At 36.1% G+C, this 21,221-nt stretch overlaps 1 protein-coding gene across 8 annotated transcripts in view; it reads right to left on the bottom strand.

Annotated features, from left to right (window-relative positions):
* The window catches only part of Cadps (calcium-dependent secretion activator 1), a 794,056-nt gene that overhangs the window by 204,746 nt on the left and 568,089 nt on the right, over positions 1–21,221 (bottom strand). For all 8 annotated transcript variants that reach the window (XM_081761521.1, XM_081761520.1, XM_081761523.1 and 5 more), the window contains exons 7-8: positions 8,121–8,200; positions 5,884–6,032 (exon numbers count right to left, since the gene is read on the bottom strand). In XM_081761521.1, the coding sequence (XP_081617647.1) occupies positions 5,884–6,032; positions 8,121–8,200 (229 nt within the window). The remainder of the gene's footprint in view (positions 1–5,883; positions 6,033–8,120; positions 8,201–21,221) is intronic.

Raw genomic sequence — 21,221 nt, 5'->3', positions numbered from 1 at the left:
ATATGAAGTTACAAATGATAGAGTAGGCTTGTGTCTGTTTCTTTCAAGAGTAGTTTTCTGATTTTTTAAAACTCTTTCATAAAGAAGGCAGATTTCATCAACCAGTCAAAATGTATAAATACATGAAATTACAGGAGGAAGTATGGGTGATGTAATACTGTTTTCACATTAATTTTCAGGAAGTGACACGACTTTGTCTCTGTTCCAGAAAGAGAACAAGACTTGTTAGAAATTACTTGGGAAATAGTTAATTGCAATAAGTTGTGAGTATATTCAACAAATGTACTTCGAATCCGAAATAACATTTCCAATTACACTTTTGTGCATCGTATGATGAAAACGCACTGGCTTTGTATCTATATTTCTTATACAGAAGATTTATTTCACACCAGTCACCCATTTCTCAGTTTTTACCTATAAGAGCAAGTTCGAGCAGACGACACGTATTGAAGGTGTACCATCAGGAGAAAACTTCACTAGAGCAAGATATTCCAGCAATTGATTGTAGATCGGAGGAGTAAATGAAGAATATACTCAATTACTTGTTTGGACACACCAGCACCAAACTTTTTTCTTTTTCTGAAGCTTGTGTATTGCAAGTGTAATACTCTCATGTACTTAATCCAACTATTATGTTAGTAATCTTCGAGATTGTACATGTCGGCGTTTTATTCAGACATGTTGGCGTTATATTAGTGTTGAACTACCCTCGAATTATACGTTACTTTTATGAATCTTTCGAAGTTCCTTCTTTCTTTTTAATTTTTCAGAGTAATAGGTAACTTTCCAGTTCTGAAAGAAGCAGAGTTTATTACATGAAACCTAAATTACTAAAATAGAAACGCTCTGCTTAAAACTCGTCGTTTCAACATTTTCCATTTGAAGCAGCAGTGGGTCTGATCCAACTCAACTGTATCGCTTATGTCCCAGCAGTGCACCTTACCAGAGATTGGTTAATTTATGTGTCTTTTATGTACTATAGATACTTTTATAGTTTATAAAAAACTGAATTTTGCTTAAATAACGTTTTCTCTTCGGACTATTTGCTAAATAAGTTTATAGAAATTTTCGCATAATACCCTATTATTTTCAAATGTACCATATTTTTTATATATAAATTCTAATTATGGCATGTTTCTTTCATTCATCAATGTCTCCTATAGCCTTTGAGCGTAATTGAGAGAAGTTAAATTTGACTATAGGTCTATATACTACATAGGCTTTGGCAGAAATATTCGATGGGAGAGGATATGTAATAACTGTGATAATAATAATATCTTCCTATTGTGTTTTGTAGAGCGCATGTTCACTTCTCTTCCTGATACTCCCCCTCTCCACATAAATATGAAGAGTATGTGGAACGAACGATAAAAATCATATTTTCACATTTCTGAGATACTTTTTTTTAACTGTTTTAAATTGCAAATTGATTTTCATCGTTCTTCTCGCCTACTCTTCATACTTTTTCTCCACTCCCTGATATTCAGGTTCCAAATACCAAATCCCGATATTCTCTCTCCCCATTATTTGTTTATTTAACTAAAATAAGTAAATTTGATTTTCCTTCTTTATTTACAAATAATAAAATATTTGGAATTTTATCTTATCTCCCCCTTTCAAAAGTTCTTGAGGTACACTATGCAATACAATACCCCACTCTGGAAAACATTGGGAATGTATAAAATACAATCGGGGATTTCATCCAAATCTCCTGTCCAATGCAGTTATGGTGTGGTGCTTGAAGTAATCGTCTCTACATTTCCTTCACGGTTTGGTTAAAATATCCCTTTATTTGGATAAGTATATACTGTAGCCTGTTAAAAATTTTCTGAACATTTGGAAGCGATGTAACGTAATGCCTATAAATTAACCCTCCTCCACACATTAAGATTGTCACTTTTCCAAAATTTAAGTAATCTGAAATCCATTCTATTTAAGTAGTAATTAAAGTTTAATCCAAGTCGCCCGATCCCTCCCCCACCTTGGATCCACGCTTGCCTGGATGGCCTAACCAGGATGTACGGACTCGGGATTTGAACTCGGAATCTTACGATTAGTAAGTGCAGCACAAACTATGTACCAGATACTATTTTAATATTGTCTTTTCTTCTTAATTAAGATTGAAGGAAATTTTGATAGAACTACTAGTAAGAGTTATGCCTAGTACGTAGGATAATAACAAAACATTTGACCAAAGAACGTAACTTTAAATTAAAATTGAACATCTCTTTCGAAACAATAATAATAATAATAATAATAATAATAATAATAATAATAATAATAATAATAATAATAATAATAATAAAACTGACTTATTCAGCATATATTTGAAAACTTGGTCCTAATGGCGTCAACCCTCTGGTTCGTGGGGTTCCTGGTTCAATTCCAGCCCGAGCAAAGTAGGCTTTGTTGTGAGCACCGTGTGCGTTGGTTTTCTCGGATCCTACCGTTTTCTCCAACTTCCTTTACTCCAGCATTGTGATCCGTCTCATGCTTGTGTCCTTTAGCCTCGGTGCATAATCATAAGACGTTAGGCTAAAAATTCGATACTTAATCAACATAACTTCTTATTTTTGCTTCGCTTTCACATTGAGATAATTTAGTCAGTACTTTTAGGTTGTGATATGTTTTTAAAGAAAAGTTCAGTTAATTTATTGTAAAACAGACATTTTATATTGTAAAGTCTTAGTTTATGCTTCTTTTTCAGTTGAACTAGTTTCAACTATGCTTAGTTTACCATATTTTTAAAAGCAACACAATTTTATGTGACACACTGCAACCCTGTCTATCGGAGATATTTCATAATAGCCTGCAGCGAAACCATCCATCCCCTTTCTGGTATTTGCTAAGAATGCAGCAGGTGTCCCTTCTGTTTCGGTTGATGATCATCAGATTAAGAAAAAAGATAACCACTTTAGGAAATGACTCTAGTTTAGAGACTTGAGGAAATAGACACTTGGGCAAATGACCCTATTTCGTATACAGGGGTAGCGATTAGGGGCCAAGAAGGGGCAGTTGCTCCCCACTTTTTGAAGTGACCTCTTAATGTATATAGTTTCATTTAGAAATGTAAAGTTTTTGTATGTATTACTGGTTCATAGAAAAAAGAATGGTGCCATATAATATTTGCCGTTGGGTGAGTACGTATCGGTTATTTGTCTTCCTGTGGAGTTATGAAAGCTACAGGAATTACATTTTAACTGCAATTCAAAGCAATTAATATTGCAATTGCGTATTTCTTTAAATGCTGTAGCATATACCTGTAGTATTTACTGTCTTTCATTTTCTAAGAGTAATGACATACATTTAATGGCATGTGTGAAATAAAAATAAAAGTTATATTCATTAATCCCCAGTTTTAATACAACGTCTGCAAAACAAGTCTCATTCATTACTATGATTAATATTATCCTTTCTATTTATTTGTTTTTTGTAAATTTGTTATTAAATACTCTGATCACACAAGTTTCCAGACAAAATTTTAAGACGTTCATAAGCAAGGAATCAAATATTTTCTTACACTTTCGTTGCTTAAGAGTACAAAAGGGCCAGTACCTACTTGCGTTGCTCTTGTCAATTTACGTAATAAATTATGGAATATAATATACGGTATTTTAACTGAAAAATATAGTATCCTATTAATTACAGAACCTTTCTTCAAACAAAGTGTTAAAAACAACCAGGAAAAGTAACATTGATATATACAGATTCAGATCATGTCTTGTCCCCCCCATTTAACGTCCAATCGCAACCACTGGGTGTATGAGAACGTTTGTTGCTAGTTAGGAGTTTGTAATTTAACAAAACTGTAGAAGTACATCTATCCAGAAAACACTGCACACAAAATAGTACTATCGTATTGCTTGCAATGATACTAAAATAAAGGAACCATGTACATGAATAAAAATAATTTTAGTTAAAATAAAATAATTCCATAAAAGATACGAATGTAAATATGCACTGAGGCCCATAAACCTTATACAGGGTGTTTCAAAACAACACCGACAACGTTTAGGAGGTGATTCCTGACGCCAAGATAAGACAAAAAGTATAGACCAACCTGGGTGCAGAAATCCGTCATTTCGGAGTTATAGGCCGCGGAAAACATGAAAAAAAAAGAAAAGAACATTAAAGGTTCATAGCTCCAACACTATGGAACTTACCGTAGTCGGGTCAAGACTTCACATAGGAACTAGTATGTGTTCTATCCGATTATTCATGTTTCAGAATCCTGTGGTACTCACGCAACGATTTTTATAGAGGGAGTTTGGCTACGGGAATATAATTTGAAGTACTCATCAACTACCTCTAAAAATTGTCGCGGAAGTACCGAAGGAGTCTGAAAGATGGATATTTGGATAGGGCACATACTAGTTCCTGAGCGAAGTCTTCACCCGACTGCGGTAACTCCCATAATATTGGAGCTATGGACCTTGAAAGTTCATTCCTTCATGTTTTCGGCAACCTATAACTCCGAAATGACGGATTTCTGTACTCAGGTCTTATCTTGGTTTCAGGAATCACCTTCCAAATGTCGTCGGTGTTTTGTTTTGAAACGACGTGTATATGTTCTTTATAAAATTGCAGTAAGGTTAGTAAACACGCATGGTCCTTATAAAATTGGAGAATAACGTTTAGATTCATGCTTCAAGTAAATTTTACATTATATTTTAAGCAGACATCGACAAAAAAGGTATATATATATATATATATATATATATATATATATATTACCCATATGCTTTTTCATGAATAGCTACGGAACAAACGAGTCAATTTAAGCTAAGTTTTCAGTAACGCAGAGAGGAGTACGTAGTCTGTGCCTCAAGAAAAATGACTCTCAAATTACACAATTTGATTCGAAATTACTAACCGAGAAATGTGCGAGGAAACTTAAATTTTTACTGAATAATGTGAGAAGATAAACATTTTCTAACGAACTAAAATGAGAAAAATACACATTCTTACTTCCTAGCATGTACACGAACACTGTTAAATAATTAAGTAGTTGTTAGTACTCCCGGCGATAATAGGTCAGTGGTTATGAGATAATGTAACAAGGTATTGATATATTGATCAGGCAAACAATAACTGTACATAATTATTCTCGAAACGTTAATGGGAGAGAAGCTCATTTTTACTGCATATAGGCGTTCGTTTATCCGGATACTCCTTCGATACGCCTGAACCGCTTACGCAAATTTGACATGATAATTTGAGAGCGCGCGCTGAGTGTCGTGTCCAGATCGGACGTGGTATTGAGGAATAATCACCGAAAAACCGGATCTCCGAGATGCTTCAACTGTTCTTAACCAAATTTGACATGGTGATTTGATAGCGCGCGCTGAGTGTCGTATGGTGTAGCATATCCCGATCGGAAATACCATTGAGGAATAATCACCGAGAAACGGGATGCTCGTAGACGTAACATTGGAAAAGCATTTGACGCGCGAATTCTCATTGTAAACAATGGAAATAGAATTTTCAGCATTAGAAATAGGGCAAAGCCCATTTAGTTTTGTTCTGCGAACACAATTTTTCAAGCTGTTATGCTTTTCGCAGATATACCAAATTCAACTATTTGCATGTCATATTTGTTCACGAAAATAATCGATACACTAAAAATTATATGAATAATCAATAAAGGACAATCACTTCGCTCCAAATTTGCAATTAATGCATACCTAGTAGATATTATAATTCAAGGAAGGCAAGGGACGAGACACGTATTCGCATATTTTCTAACACTCGACAGATAGAATAATCGAATAAATTTGATATTTGTTTACGAATGGAGAATAACAGAGAATTTTATAGGTATAATCAAAAAAAAATAAATAAATAAAAAATAAATAAAATAAAAAAAAATAAAGAGAAACTGACCTGCAAGGCATTGAAGAGTAACTGGTGCTCAAACTTCTTGACCCCAAGAATTTGTTGGAACATGTCGTACAGCTGCTCCTTGGACAAAATGAGCTCGCTGTTCAATGACTGTTGCTGCATCCGAGACGGTCGCTTTGTATCTTCATCACCTGAAACAAATTTCCAAGGTAAGCATACACAATCTTTTACGTTTGTTTAAAAACATAGTTTCTGTTAGGTTTTCGAGTGGTCCAAATGTCGCTTGACGTTAGCAACTTATTTCTTTTCCACTAACTAGTGTAAGAGCTACTTAACAGGAACACCTAACAGCGCAGACAGTGGACTCAATAGCGCAAAATGTAGGGTAGCCAATTTTCAACGTTGGCTCTAAGTGGTAGTTGTCCACTTTGGGTCTCATTTTGTAACGGTTTGCATCAAATATAAAATTAGCGTTTTAGCGTGTGATAAGCATTGTGGTAGTTGTCATTGATTTTTGTGGGTTTTATGCAGAGACGTTCTGATGCGTGATTAGTGTCATGCTAAAGAGTTCGACTAACATATGTTTCCTGCAGTATTCAGGCCTTTAGTATGACGCTAATCATACGTCAAATCTATTCTGCATAAGGCCCTGTATATTTTGCGTTGCGTTGCGTTGTGCTCAGTAAATCTTGTGAAGATCGGTACCGAATGAGCTCATTTCCGATCCAACAAACTCAATTGTTATCAGTACAATTGCAAATTGCAAACTACGATAGACTTTCAAACTAAGTAGAATTCAATACTCGCACTTGAAGTAGCATCTATAACAAATGGTTGCAATAGAGTAATAAGATCAAAGATAGAACTTGTTCCTCGGACATGGAATTCATATCAAAAAGCCACTACGCCTACTCGCTTTCGCTATTCTATGGCAATAAATGTTGAAGCTGGCATGGTTAATTTGAACCACTTAGGGTTTGAAAAGAGGGTTAAGGGAGGAGATAGAACCTATTCTCGAGATGCTAAATCGATTAAAAAAAAGTCTTGTTGATGTCTCTTCACGTTTTCGAGCTGATACCTGTGGACAGACAGACAGACGGACAAAGTCTTTAAGACTTCCGGCACTTATACATAACATAGTTTGGAAGTCAAATAATTTCGATTCTGTGTGTAAATTGTTGGTTCATCAACATACACTTTATTATTGAAAATTGCGAATTCTCAACCATCTATCCTGCATGTATTCTTTCCTCGTTTAAATACTTTTCTTCGATTTTTCAACGGAAAGATTTCTTACTTCTCAATTTTTCAACTTTTCAGTATTCAACATTTTGCTGCCTACTGTTCTTCCAATCCGGCAGAACAAGATTATGTTCAAAGAATGTGTTGGCTTCGGGAAAGATCTTCACATTCTTCAAACTATTCCGATATCTGTCCTGAACCATAACATACTATATTTGATATCTCTTGCCATCTATTGAGGATTTTCATATATATCTTCTAATCTTGTGTTAATTGGTCCAAGTGTTCCCAATTACTAGTGAATTCTCTTTATATAAATTGTTCAGTCTATTTCCCCTTTTATTTATTAATGATTAATATTTTTCTGCCCGCAATTCACTAAATTTTCATTCCTCTTAGATCGAAATATGTTGAAATTAAAGTTGAAACAAAGCTATGAAAAAATAAGTATTTTTTTCTTAACAGTTGCTGTGAGCGCAAGAACGCAAACTAAGTGCTAATACATTTAGGTGGTTCAAAGATCAATTCACGTTAACTCGGGGCAGCAAAATATTTTAACCATAAACAAGCGATTAGGGCGATCACAATAAACAGCTTTCAAGAAAACTGCAGACATAAAGTGAACGGATAGTGAATTTCCCGCTTTGTTGGTTGGCCATTGTAAATATTTTGTTCATTATTACGGGGGATACGGTTGTTGAGTGGTGGAGTGATTCTCTCTGGTGGGTTGGGTCCCTGGTTCAATCTCCGACAAAGTAAGTTTGTGGTGGACAACATCGTGTAGGTGGGTTTTCACGGGATAGATCCGTTTCCTCTCACATTCTCATTCCACTAATTCTTCTATTAGCATTCTCTTCCCCTAATGATTCGTCTCCTTTAGTCCAAAAAGTATAATCGTGAGACGTTAAACTGAAAGATTTCACTTGATTTTGTTCATTATTACAAAGTATTTACGTATATTTGAGTCAAGTTGTGGATATGATTTGTTTTATTCCTATAAATTATAAAAATATTATTTACCTAAAAATATTATTTACCTTTAAATATGCAGTCAAACTTAGCCATCCACGACGTCAATACGGTTTCTTTGCTAAGACCGTCTATTTCTGGCAAGGATCTGTAAAAGAAAATATTAAAATAAGTAGGTAATAGAAATGTGACAAGAAACCGAACAGAACTATGTTAATTGTTTTCAAAAAGTCGCGATACTTGAAACGTGATTTTATCGGAAGTTCTCACGTAACTGAGAAAGAGACTCAATCGACACAATAAGTGCTTTCGTTTTGACAACAAACACCAAACTGTACTTTCGTATAGGGGATACTGTGAATTGGTTCCATATCCAAATTCTTAGCTAAGATTTTATTAAGGGGTATATGGGAAGTATTAGTTTTTAAACTATTGATTTACTAACGGCTCGCGAACTGATAATACACATTGTACAATCCTGTTAAAAAAAAATCTAGTAATTACATAGATATTTCTTAAATCTGATTTAAACTACTCGCCGAGGAAACCAATATGTTTATTGTAAAAATACTAACGTGTAACAGTTTCACTAACTATCCAACTTGTATATTATTACATTGTTATTATCAACTTTCACTGTTAGTCTTCTTGGCCTGTAGATATGTTCAACTTACATGTGTGTTCGTGATAATCCAGACTTTCAATATACGAGTATTAGTCTCCTAGATTTTCGTAAATAACTATAAAGATGATCCTAAATCTTCCAAATAAGTGCAGATAACGATCAGTAAAGTTCATAATTGACTTTTTGAGAACATGCTGGTCCTAATTGATATATAACATGACTACCTTTTTATTTCAAAAGATATCACATATTTCAAAATGGCGGATTTCAAGATGGCGGCGGAGGTTCGTGATCTACTCTGCCCATTATTCTTTTGCAATATGTGAAACCACCACCGTTTGCGTTATCTATCTTTCACTATTTTCACGATTCAACAGTTTATTTGATGTATTTAATAACATAGCATAGTCTTTCTCCCATCAACTTTGACCCCCTCCCCCTCCGTTTCTTATGGTGTTCAACCGCTATAACTTTGCACATATACACATCTCAGGATGAGATCTTCACATCCACTATCAAGCTGACTAAGTCTCATCCCGCAACTCGATTCATCTATTTGGACCCTTTAGTTGTGAGTGTATTCATAGTGTCTGATAAAGCCAAAGTGGATATTTGACGAAACTCTTACACATTTTATATTACAATTATTACATTACTTATATTACAATTATATATTACAATATGTAATATATAAATACATTATATATTGCAATAAACGTATTCTTTTGCTCAGCGAATTGTTTAAATCAGATTTAAGTCTGTTAGAAGCAAAGCTTGTACAATTGAAAATATTACAATAGATATTTCTGAAAGAAGCCCTCTACTTGAAACTATATTCAGCATTGAAATTGATATATAGGATTACAAAAAAAAAAAAAAAAAAAAAAAGATGTGAGTACTAATATATTTAGTTTCTACTGCAATCCTATTTAAAGCAGAAAGGTTATAGTACTTCTCCAAGAAAGCTAGATGTTCAGCTGGAGGAAAGTGCCTTTTCTCACCGGTAAATAGCATATTTTGATACAAAAATTTGTAAGAAAAAGCTTCAAAGTTCTGGAAAACATTACGTCTTTGTTTGCTACTATGCCACCTAGAGCTAAGAATATAAAGCTTCGTTTCGTTTTATCGCTTTCGGTGCCTGAAACCACTTGTAAATCACTGGCTATTCGGCGGATCGCATCAGTAAGTACCGACTCTCAAAAGAACGCAATTCTTCAACCAATACAAGGCTACTATATGTATAGGCTTACGAATATTCGAAGAATCCATTATTCAAATATAATAATTTGAATCTTAACAGCACTAAGCAACAACAGTCGGCAAAGCTATGCACTAAAGGACTTTGTCTTTGTCGTATGACTATAATTAGTCAAATAGGTAGGTGCACCAGCTCACTAGCCGTGTGTGCTACGAATGCTAAATGGTCAAGTGTGTACCTCACAAGAAGGATTTATGATTCAGAAACAAAATTAAAGAAAATACAGGACACAATTGGGAAGAAAGGACACAATCGGGAAAAAAGTCAAAGTCAGGAAAAGGTCAAAATCGGAAAGAAGTTCAGACAGTGAAAGAGGGCTGAAAGCCAAGTTGAACAGGGCAGAAAGTTAGAGGAAAGTGGGAAGTGTAAAATGAAAAAAGAACAAAGAGTAGGAAAAAGAAGGGGATGTATGTACACCTTGTCTCAAAAAGGTTGAGCGCATTCTTTATTGGTGTTTTGAGGCAAAAATTTTCTAAGTCCAGCTTCGGGTATCTTCGGGAAAAAATAAGCCAGGTTCGAACCTCCAAGCCAGCCTTTGCAATCGGGAAAAAGTTTGCAGATGTGTTTTTCTTCTTTTAAATATAATAAGACTTGTTACCAAGTGTTTAAAAAAGCAACATTGATTGAAATACTTAATGATACAATATTTCGAAACCTTTTATTAATGTCACCATATGCTTGCTTATCATTTAGCTCCCCATACGTAATGGAACATTTAAATACGTTAAAGAATCTTTCCATATGTAAAAGAATGCTCAAAATTAAGAAATAGAACATAATTATCGCCTGAGTACTAAAATAAAAGTCAAAGTAGAACAGAAACAGCGTTTGTAATGGATATGAATGTCATAATTATCTTGAGATTCGTTATACAACGCTAGAAGCTTAGTTCTGGAAGTTCTTGTGTTAGCTCATTGGTAAGCTGTCGGATTTGAAATCATAAGGTTGTGAGTTCGATCCCCCTCTGGGTCAATACTTTTTTTTTAAATTATATTTTCCGCAATGCATGAAAAATTATATAAAATAATTACATTAAAATACATAAGTTGTTTATATATAACATAATCATTGCAGAACATAGTAATTATTATGTTTAAAATATAACATCTGAGATAATTTTCACAGTAGGTCGGTATTATATATGAGAATGTTAAATACAAGTTAGGAAAATCGTTTAATAGCAATAAATAAGTTATGTAGTGTATTTATTTGCAGCTATTTGTCATACAGATTTAACTTCTCAATATTCTCATTACAGTATGTTATTTATATTCGTGAAATGCAGTATATTCCTACTGATATAGAAAATGTATAAACAGAGTATCCAAAGTCGTATCCTGCTTCAAGACACATAACTTTTCCCGATCCCCTTAACGTCACGGGAAGAAACACAAATTCTCTTTAGAACGGAATGTCGTTACTTAGAGTCTTATTCGAATACGTTGAATATGCTTTTGTGTATTCATCTCTCTCTCTCTCTCTCTTTCGCTTTGTTTATGTGTGTGTGTGTGTTGCGGAATATCTTAAGTTGAATACAACATTTGCAAAGTATATGAGCATCATTGTCATCGAATACCAGAAATTGAAAGTCGTGTTTCTTCAGGTTGGGTTTGCGAGTTCATGTTAGCTCACTGGTAGAGTACGGACTTGCCACTGAAGAGGTCTTGAGTTCAAAGCCTACAGCTAATTATCATTTTTTTGTTAGTAGGATTGCACAGAAATCGGATACAAGGAGTGGTTTACTTCTACAAATATTTTCAGAAGCGTTTAGGTAGCCCTGAAAAGGGCTGTTTTCGGGAGTTAAGGCGGGGGCATTAATATTGTGTCCAAGACCCTTCTGAATTTATTACACGCTCCATTCTTCTGGGCATGGAATCTATTACATGGGTGACAAATCTATCTCCTTCCCCTACCTCCAGCCATGCTTCGGAAACAAGATGCCACAGGTCATCCTGAGTTCTTGGTGGATCTGCCTCAGGCCAACTTTCCCTTAGAGTACGCTTCACTTCTGCCCACATATTTTCCATGAGATTGAGGTCTGCTCCACGAGGCGGCCAGTCGATTAAATCAATCTCAGGGTGCCCTGCGAACCATTCCTGAACCACATGGGAAGTATGTATTGGCGACTGGTATTGCTGGAACTGAATTACACCATCAGGCTGAAATACTCGTACAGATGGCACCATGATATTACTGATAATGTCACATAAAATAGATACATGGCCACTGCGATTGCAAGCAGCCACATATCCATGGTCATTTCGGGTGCCTCTCGGACGATACACAAAACGGCGTCCCTCCTTTGATGTTGTGAATATGGATTCATCTGAGAAAACTAAGTTTTCCCAATTGAGACCCACATTCGCCTGTGCAAACGCGAGACGGTAAATTTTGTGGTCGTCTGAGAGTTTTTCCTTCACGGCAGCAACACGGCCACGTAACCCAGCATGACGAAGCCTTCGCAGAGCTGTATGCTTACTACCAGGAAAGAGAGAAGCTTCCCTTAGCTGTCTAGACGTACTTAGTGGGTCTAACCGGGCTTAGTTTACTAATCTCGCATCTTGAGCTTCGGTTGACACATGCGGACGACCAGGAGATCGTAAATTACCAGCCTGACCTGTAGCACCATATTTCCGAATCCATCGCCTTCCTATAGAGGCCGGGACACCTACTCGCCTGCTAGCTGCAGTTGCAGAATAACCTTCCAACTCCCATAAAGTAATTACTGCTGTACGTCTATCCATAGTTACCAATGTTCTGAGCTGTGAGAAGGAAGCAATAGGTAAAAGCTTGTACCTGACGTGTGATTGGTTACTTGCACGACACGCCTATTGTGGGGAACAGCGTTGCCAGATCTAGCATAATGATGCTAGATCTAGCATAATTTGCATGTCTCTAGCATCTAGCATCTTGCTTTTAGCATCCTGCCCAAATCTAGCACAATTTCAGCAAGTTATCAAAAAGCCGTAAAACCTGGAGATGAGAAAGAAGTTGGTCGTGGGAAGAAAAAGAACGGCAGAAATGGGGTCTAGGTCAAAACCCCCACACTCAAGAAATGTCAAAACTCCCACACAAACGGTCATAGCCCCCACACAAATGGACAAATCTCATAAACGCACGAACGGTCAAAACCCCCACACTCAAGAAATGTCAAAACGCCCACACGATCGGTCATAACCCCCACACAAATGGACAAATCTCCCAAACGCACGAACGGTCAAAACCCCCACACTCAAGAAATGTCAAAACGCCCACACAATAGGTCATAACCCCCACACAAATGGACAAAACAGCCACACATAGCAACGGTCATAATCCCCACATAAATGGACAAAACTCCCACACAAATGGTCAAAACTCCCACATGCAGAAATTGTCACAACTGCCACACAAATGGACAAAACCCCCACTAAATCGGACAAATCCCCCACACTCTGAAATGATCCTCATTCCACGTCTTTGTTGTGGCTCTTTATGACGCCCAAGAAGAATAGTTGCAACATCAGTTTAATTGGAATAAAAAAAATTATTAAAAACTACAAGGGCAATACATGCAACCAGGATCATTTCAGAGTGTGGGAGATTTGTCCGATTGTGTGGGCGTTTTGTCCATTTGTGTGGCATTGTGACTATTTCTGCATGTGGGACTTTTGTCCATTTGTGTGGGGGTTTTGTCCATTTATGTGGGGATTGTGACCGTTGCTATGTGTGGCTGTTTTGTCCATTTATGTGGGCGTTATGACCGTTGGAGGTTATGACCGACTACCAGTGTGGGGGTTTTGGCTGTGGGGGTTATGACCGTTCGTGTATTTGGGAGATTTGTCCATTTGTGTGGGGGTTATGACCGTTTGTGTGGGCGTTTTGACATTTCTTGAGTTTGGGGGTTTTGGCTGTGGGGGTTTTGACCGGTTCCCCAGAAATGTATCCTCTTCCATTGATTCATACACTCGGTAAACCATACAGGCAGTCTTATTTTCCGAAGTAAGTTCGGAACGGCTTTGGGCTTTTTTTTCTTTTGTGGCTCCACCCAGGGTTTTCTAATCCTTTAACTCCGAGGCATGGGCGGAGCTATGGGGGCCATTCTCCCTACAACTTTTTGGCAACTTCACCATCTTTATTTCTGACTTTATGATCATATTTATACCTGAAATGACAGCTCCGAGACCGACCAAAAATCTGCCCCCTCCCCCAGCAGACGATTCCCAACTCCGCTTATGCTGCGAAGTAATTTTCTTTCAAAATATGTAAACAAAAACTTTGCATTCATTTATACCATATATACGCCATTGAGTCTGGCAACGACTGCAGTAATTTAGTTGAGTTAAAATTTTGGTGCGTGAAGTATTGAGTTCTATCCATGCATTCTTGCTCTCTGTGTATTTTAAGTTACGTTATCGTATCTCAACTTCGTTTTTTTTAAAACTCCTGAATTAGTAATTATGAGGATCTAGCATAATTTGACCGAATCTAGCATAAGTTCAATCAGGTTTTGGAATAATTCCGAGCTGTGAGTCTGGCAACGCTGGTGGCGAACGACTTGGTCAACGACTCGCGAAAGAAATCTGAAAATGGTGCGCCGTAATAATAATATTAAAAATAGTTTTTATAAAGGAATATTAATACATACGAAAAGCTGTTTAAAGAATGAATTGTTATACTGACTTTACACGTATAAAAACATATACCATATACCAAACAGATTGAGCGATATGATGATAGCTGTTTCGAGACGAACACTTTCGAAGTCCAACTTCGGGTATCTTCGGAAAACAGTAAACTAAAGCTGCTGGTTCGAACCTCCAAAGCCAACCTTAGTAATCGGGAAAAGATGTACAGATATGTTTTTCCTTCTGTTAAATATAATAAGACATGTTGAAATGGTATTAAGTGTAGAAAAAAGTAACATTGATTGAAATACTTAATGATAGCCCTACAATATTTCGAGACTATGTATTCACACTCTCGTTTCGTCATTGTGATTTCCATACGGAAAAGAGCATTTACGTATGAGCTCAGTTATATTTCAGAAGCAGCTTCCGAAAAGTGGTACACCACCGAGCGTTTAAATCGTGAGTTCGATACCCGTTCAGGTGAGATTCTTTTATGATATTTTACTTTCCTCAATGCATGAAAATTATGTAAAATAGTTACATTACAATTCATCAGTTGTATATATATTTTCATATCATCAGTTGTATATATGAGTTGAATATATATATTCATATCATCAGTTGTATATATCAGTTGAATATATATATTCATATCATTTCACGACATAAGTAATTCTTATCTTTAAAATATAACATCTGAGGTATTTACAGAACGTCGGTGTGTTATGTGTGAATATTGAATACAAATTTAAAAAATCGTGTAATAGCAATAAATAAGTTATGTAATGTATTTGTTTGCAGCTACTTTCATCGCAGATAACTTCTCAATATTCGCATTACAGCATTTAGATAGAGCATATCGAAAATCGGATCGTGGTTCAAGACAAAAAACTAGCTAGCCCCAAACTGTCACGTAAGAAATTCACGAATCGCAAAAGTAAAGTGAAGACATTGAGAGCGGTAATTCTTTAATCGCTCTCTCTCAACTCTCTCTTATCTGCATTTATACATATAAAAGTGTATGTATGTATGTTCCATCATAGCTCATGTATGCTTAGAGCAGGGTTTCTCAACCTGGGAGTCGCGGCCCCTAGGGGATCGCGAAGATAGGCGGAAGAGATAAATATACTTATAATCTAAAACCAGAAATTATTTTTAAATATTATTTTTAATTTTGTTCTGATAGGCATACTTTTATTTTTTATACACACTGTAAAGAACAATAAAAAATAAGTCTACTAAACATTTTCAAAGGGTGTAGAATTCGTGTTACTATTCGGTTCAAAGTCTCTTGTCGTCGCGAATTCTGTCGAGAAATTTGAAGCTTAAAATATACAAAACGATAATCATGCCTGTTGTTCTGTATGGTTGCGAAACATGGTCGCTTACTCTGAGGGAAGAACATAGACTGAAAGTATTTGAGAACAAGATCCTTAGACGAATATTCGGACCCAAGAGGAACGGGAATGGGGAATGGCGGAAACTTCATAACGAGGAACTACATAATTTATACGGGTACCCAACATTGTTAGGGTCGTCAAGTCTAGGAGGCTTAGGTGGGCAGGTCATGTAGCTAGAATGGAAGAAAGTAGAAACGCTTTCAAAGTCTTGACTGGAAGACCAAACGGAAAACGACCATTAGGAAGACCTAGGCGCAGATGGGAGGACAATATTAAGATGGATCTCGCTGAGATAAGAATACAAAGTAGAAACTGGATCCAATTGGCTAAGGATAGAAGTCAGTGTAGAGCTTTTGTGAACGCGGCATTGAACCTCCGGGTTCCATAGGCCATAGAGTTAGTTAGTTAGTAGAGTTGTTTAAAAATGAATTTAAATCAAAGAGGTATGATATAAAACTAATGAGAACTGTATATAAAAATACTAGAAAAATACACATGAAACAAAACCTGCACATTGAAATACAATTAAAATTAAAACCTAATGAAATACCCTAAGCATGGTGTAATTTCACTAGTGCAGCAATGCCCGGTTCAATCTTCATGACGAACATTATCAAGCCATTTTCAACTGATAAGCGATTTCTTATCTTTGTTTTAATGTTTACCATAAAAAAAAACACACACTTTCGCACAAGTACGATATAGCAAATGGAATTATTACTTTTAAAGCAGCAATCACCAGACCAGGATATTCTTCTCTCCTCATCAGGCAGAACTTGTCCAAGTCTTCGTTACAGAAAACCAGTTGCAAAGACTTGTCGCATGATCATTCTATTATTTGGTGAAGAAGTTGTGGGCTTAGATCGGATACGTTAAACTCCGATCATTGAAGAGTTTAACATCCATCTTGAACCAGCACCTTCGTCTTTGGGAATATAGATATTACAGTTACTGTATCCACTGTCAGTGCCGGGCGCCGAAAAAAGGGACCACATTTCGGAGGAAGTGTGTTACTCATGTTAGGAAAGTGCATGTGCACATGTGTAAAATAGAAGGAAAAACGCAATAAAATGTGCTCAAAATTAAGGAAAGGTAGGATTTATTTTGAAAATGTTATTGAGCTTCGTGCCAACCATGGTGGCGCTTCGTAGCTAGTCTGTCGACGTCACTCATATATACGGTGACATCGTACTATACTCTCGCCCCGGGCAATGATTTTCCATGGCACTGTTCATTATAAACAAAAAAATGGATTCTACTATTATAGAAATAGGTATGTTAAAAATCCCACACAAGCTTATTATAAAACAAATTATAAAAGGGTCGCTGGCAAGAGCGTGTGATAAAAGGGGATCGTGATAGGAATTAGATTGAGAACCACTGGCCTAGAGTAATTTTAACCACATTTCTTATAGTTTCAAAAAGAAAGCTGTCGGGTTACCTATGGTGAATGGGAGGGGGATACATATAAAAGATTGCTAGAAAATGATAGATATTAGATTCAGTTTTCGGGGTCGTTTAGATAAATAGTGAGACTTTCAATTTTGCTTAACTCCGATTAAGCTCTCATTAGTAGGGATGGGCACGAACGACTTTTCTTTGAAACTCGACTCGACTCGAAACAGACATCTTTGAGGTCTACTCTTGGACTCGGCGCGAAAAATATCTTCCAACTCGACTCGGATTAGAGTCGAGTCGAACCAAAACGAGCCAAATCCTGTGTGTAGTCCTACCTAGACAATACATAGACAATAATTATTCTATCATCAATTATACTACTGTTACTACAAATAATAATAATAATAATAATAATAATAATAATAATAATAATAATAATAATAATAATAATAATAATAATAATATGACAACACCGTGTACAAACATGTACGATAGATGGTTAGTAAAGGAATACTAAAAGCTAGTTGACTGCCGACGTCGGTAGTCATGAAGTCTACAAGGCAAGGACATCGTTCATTACCCTAAGCTGTAAGCGTCGGTGGACTACAGATGGTCAACTATTAACCTCTCGCCAGAAATTGGTGGCCCCGCAGCGACGATCCGTGATGGCCCAAGTTCCATTTTGAAAACTTTACTACCAGCGGCAGAGACGCGATGAAACGCCAACGAACCACAAAATTACTCTCCCAAAATATGTTAAAATGCCTATATGTGTGATTTGTTTATATTTAGGTGAATCAAAAAAACACAAAACAAATACCCCGGGGTGGACGCGAACTATCAATATTACGATTACTAGGCACGTGTTCTTCTGACTTCCCCACGGAAACAATCATAAAAAGCTTGGTTGTTGAAGGATAAATCATTGACGTCTTAATTTAGCCAATCAGACAAACCCCTACATCTCGAGTTCTAGGAGGTGATACCGTGAACCGTTTCAGATTTATTGCTTTCTGGTGGAGTACTATCCATGCGCAAAATTTGAGCATAATAGCCGACATGCATCTTCGGTGCCTCTTATCTTTAGTACAATTTTAACCAGAGATGCTGTGGGTCAATGAAAATTTGATCCACGACCCACCATGACCCACTATCACCCACCGCCCAAATGACCCATTGGCCCACTCTGACCCATCAACCATCGTGATCCACTCTGACCCACCACCAACTATGAACCACTCTGAACCATTGCGACCAACTCCGACCCACCAAAACCCACCGACATCAACTCTGACCGATGACCCACGTCCTCCTCTCCATTGACTAAAGAGATTACACTTGTAATAAAACAAGACTGTGAAATTATCACTTATCGGAGTTTGAATTTCTACCGTCATTGGCTCAAGCACCTCTTTGTTACAATACTGGTGGGTCTGACCTTTACGATATATAATGGCAAAGTGTTTCTCATCTTCCGAATTAAAATGAATTTAAATTTATCATATGTAATTATTTCTTTGTTGCCTTACAGACACATTTCAGTAGAAAATAGGGTGAAATTTAAAAGTTTCGAATCAAGGAAAAGTAAACCAACGTTAAAAAAAAAAAAAAAAAAAGAGAGAGAGAGAGAGAGAGAGAGAGAAACTAATTTTCTATATAATTAAGCATGCCGTACTAATTGAAAATGCCCATTAATTAAGTTTAGAATACAAATTTTATGGCCATTTTTCTCTAACTTTATGGCTTGATTGCCTTATGCTCGGAACGCTCCATATATTAAACACCAGCTTCAGCAATTATAAATAGAAAGCAGTGGGTATAAAATTCAAAAAGAACTTTAGTTTGCATTACTCAATTTTTTTCTCAACTAATATCAATCGTTTTCGATTATTTTTACAAATCAACCCACTACCAATTTCCAATATATAGAAAATGCACCCCCGTCCCCCCGCTCATAAAAGACAATTTTAAAAAATGCCAGGGCATATTCTCTTTATTTTTAATAAAGAGTTATATGCTGAATTTCAGCTCTCAGTTGAATGGCTTGTGAGATACTAACTTTTTCGCAAAAATTCGGACTTCTACTTCCCCTAAGGATATGTATTATAATGAAAGTGACACGCGTATGATAACTTCCCAGTTGGGATTGGAGCCTGATTATATACCAAACGTCAATTCATTTGACTTTGCAATTTGACCGTGATGATTACGCAGACATAGTTACTTTCAATTTTTTATGATACATATCCTTATTTCATATGTTACAGATGATTCAAAAATATTTTTTCAAGCAGTTAGCTCCTCTAGAATCTCACAGGCCGCATCCCAAAATCCAACTCCTACTATCCTATGACAATCCAAAAGTGACTGAACATTTTTTATTAGGAACAAATGACAAAAGAAAAATGGAGATCTTGAAAGTAAAATGTAGAAAAGATCGGTGCCCCCAATAACTACATATTTCTCCGCCCCTTCATTCCGAACTTAAAAATAAAACTTAATTCGAATATGGTTAATTAGTGAATTTATTACAGCTAAATTCCACTCACTACATGCTACAGCTACAACTATGTAACAAAAAATAACAAGTGTGAAACATGTTCTGAATTACTATTACATTTCTTACGCTATTATTAAACATATTAGAATAGTAAAAGAGGATTGTTCCTGAAATAGTATATTTGCTCATGATTTTTAACTTTTTCATACGGAAAAAAATTAAAATATTATTCAAGTTTTAAAATTTGCACTCTGCAAATATGTTGCCCTCTAGGCAATGGGACTAATGTGGACTAATGGGAAATGCTGCACTGTTAGCGGCGCTGAAAACTTACGATTCGATTCTAATATCGGTTGATTTCGATATCTTTATGTCGCTACGTAACCACCCTGGGTGCTAATGGAAGCTTAATTGCACTTGAATTGAAAGTAGAGCTATTCACCTAAGCGACCACGAAACTATGGATTCGATACTAATATCGACCCGTTTCTAGCATTTTTGATATGTATCCCGACAGTACTCTTTTTCCAGACTGTAAGAAATATAGTTAAAATTGCTCTAGATATATCAGAATTATGTTGAAACACACACATAAATCCACTTTTATATTCTGTATAAATAGAGAGTGAGCGAGCGAGGGAGCGAGAGAGGGCGACTCAAGGCATCACTACTTCCACATTGCAAAAGCATATATCAGGAATTGAATTGAAAATCTATGTAAAGACTTTCTGCTGTGGCATGCTTCATAAGGACAATTCCAGTCTGCTCACGTGACCTTTGGGGTTCATGAATTTTTCTGCGAGCGTTCCGACTTTGGATTCTCTGTTTATACCCTCTGTTTATGCATCGAATAACTTTTCAAGAACATAAATGACATTCTGCATTATGAATGTTGAGAATTACTCTCTATATGCCAAATAGCTGCAGATAAATACACTACATGATTTATTTATTGCTATTGAACGAGTTTCTTAACTTGTATTTACATCCTCATATATAATACCGACCTACTGTGAAAATTATCTCAGATGTTATATTTTAAACATAATAATTACTATGTTCTGCAATGATTATGTTATATATAAACAACTTATGTATTTTAATGTAATTATTTTATATAATTTTTCATGCATTGCGGAAAATATAATTTAAAAAAAAAGTATTGACCCAGAGGGGGATCGAACTCACAACCTTATGATTTCAAATCCGACAGCTTACCAATGAGCTAACACAAGAACTTCCAGAACTAAGCTTCTAGCGTTGTATAACGAATCTCAAGATAATTATGACATTCATATCCATTACAAACGCTGTTTCTGTTCTACTTTGACTTTTATTTTAGTACTCAGGCGATAATTATGTTCTATTTCTTAATTTT

Source organism: Thermobia domestica, chromosome 6 (assembly GCF_964235325.1).
Source record: "Thermobia domestica chromosome 6, izTheDome1.hap1.1, whole genome shotgun sequence".
Taxonomy (NCBI): Eukaryota; Metazoa; Arthropoda; class Insecta; order Zygentoma; family Lepismatidae; genus Thermobia; species Thermobia domestica.
The sequence above is the reverse complement of the archived record's forward strand: the minus strand, read 5'-3'. Positions and strand labels throughout refer to the sequence as shown.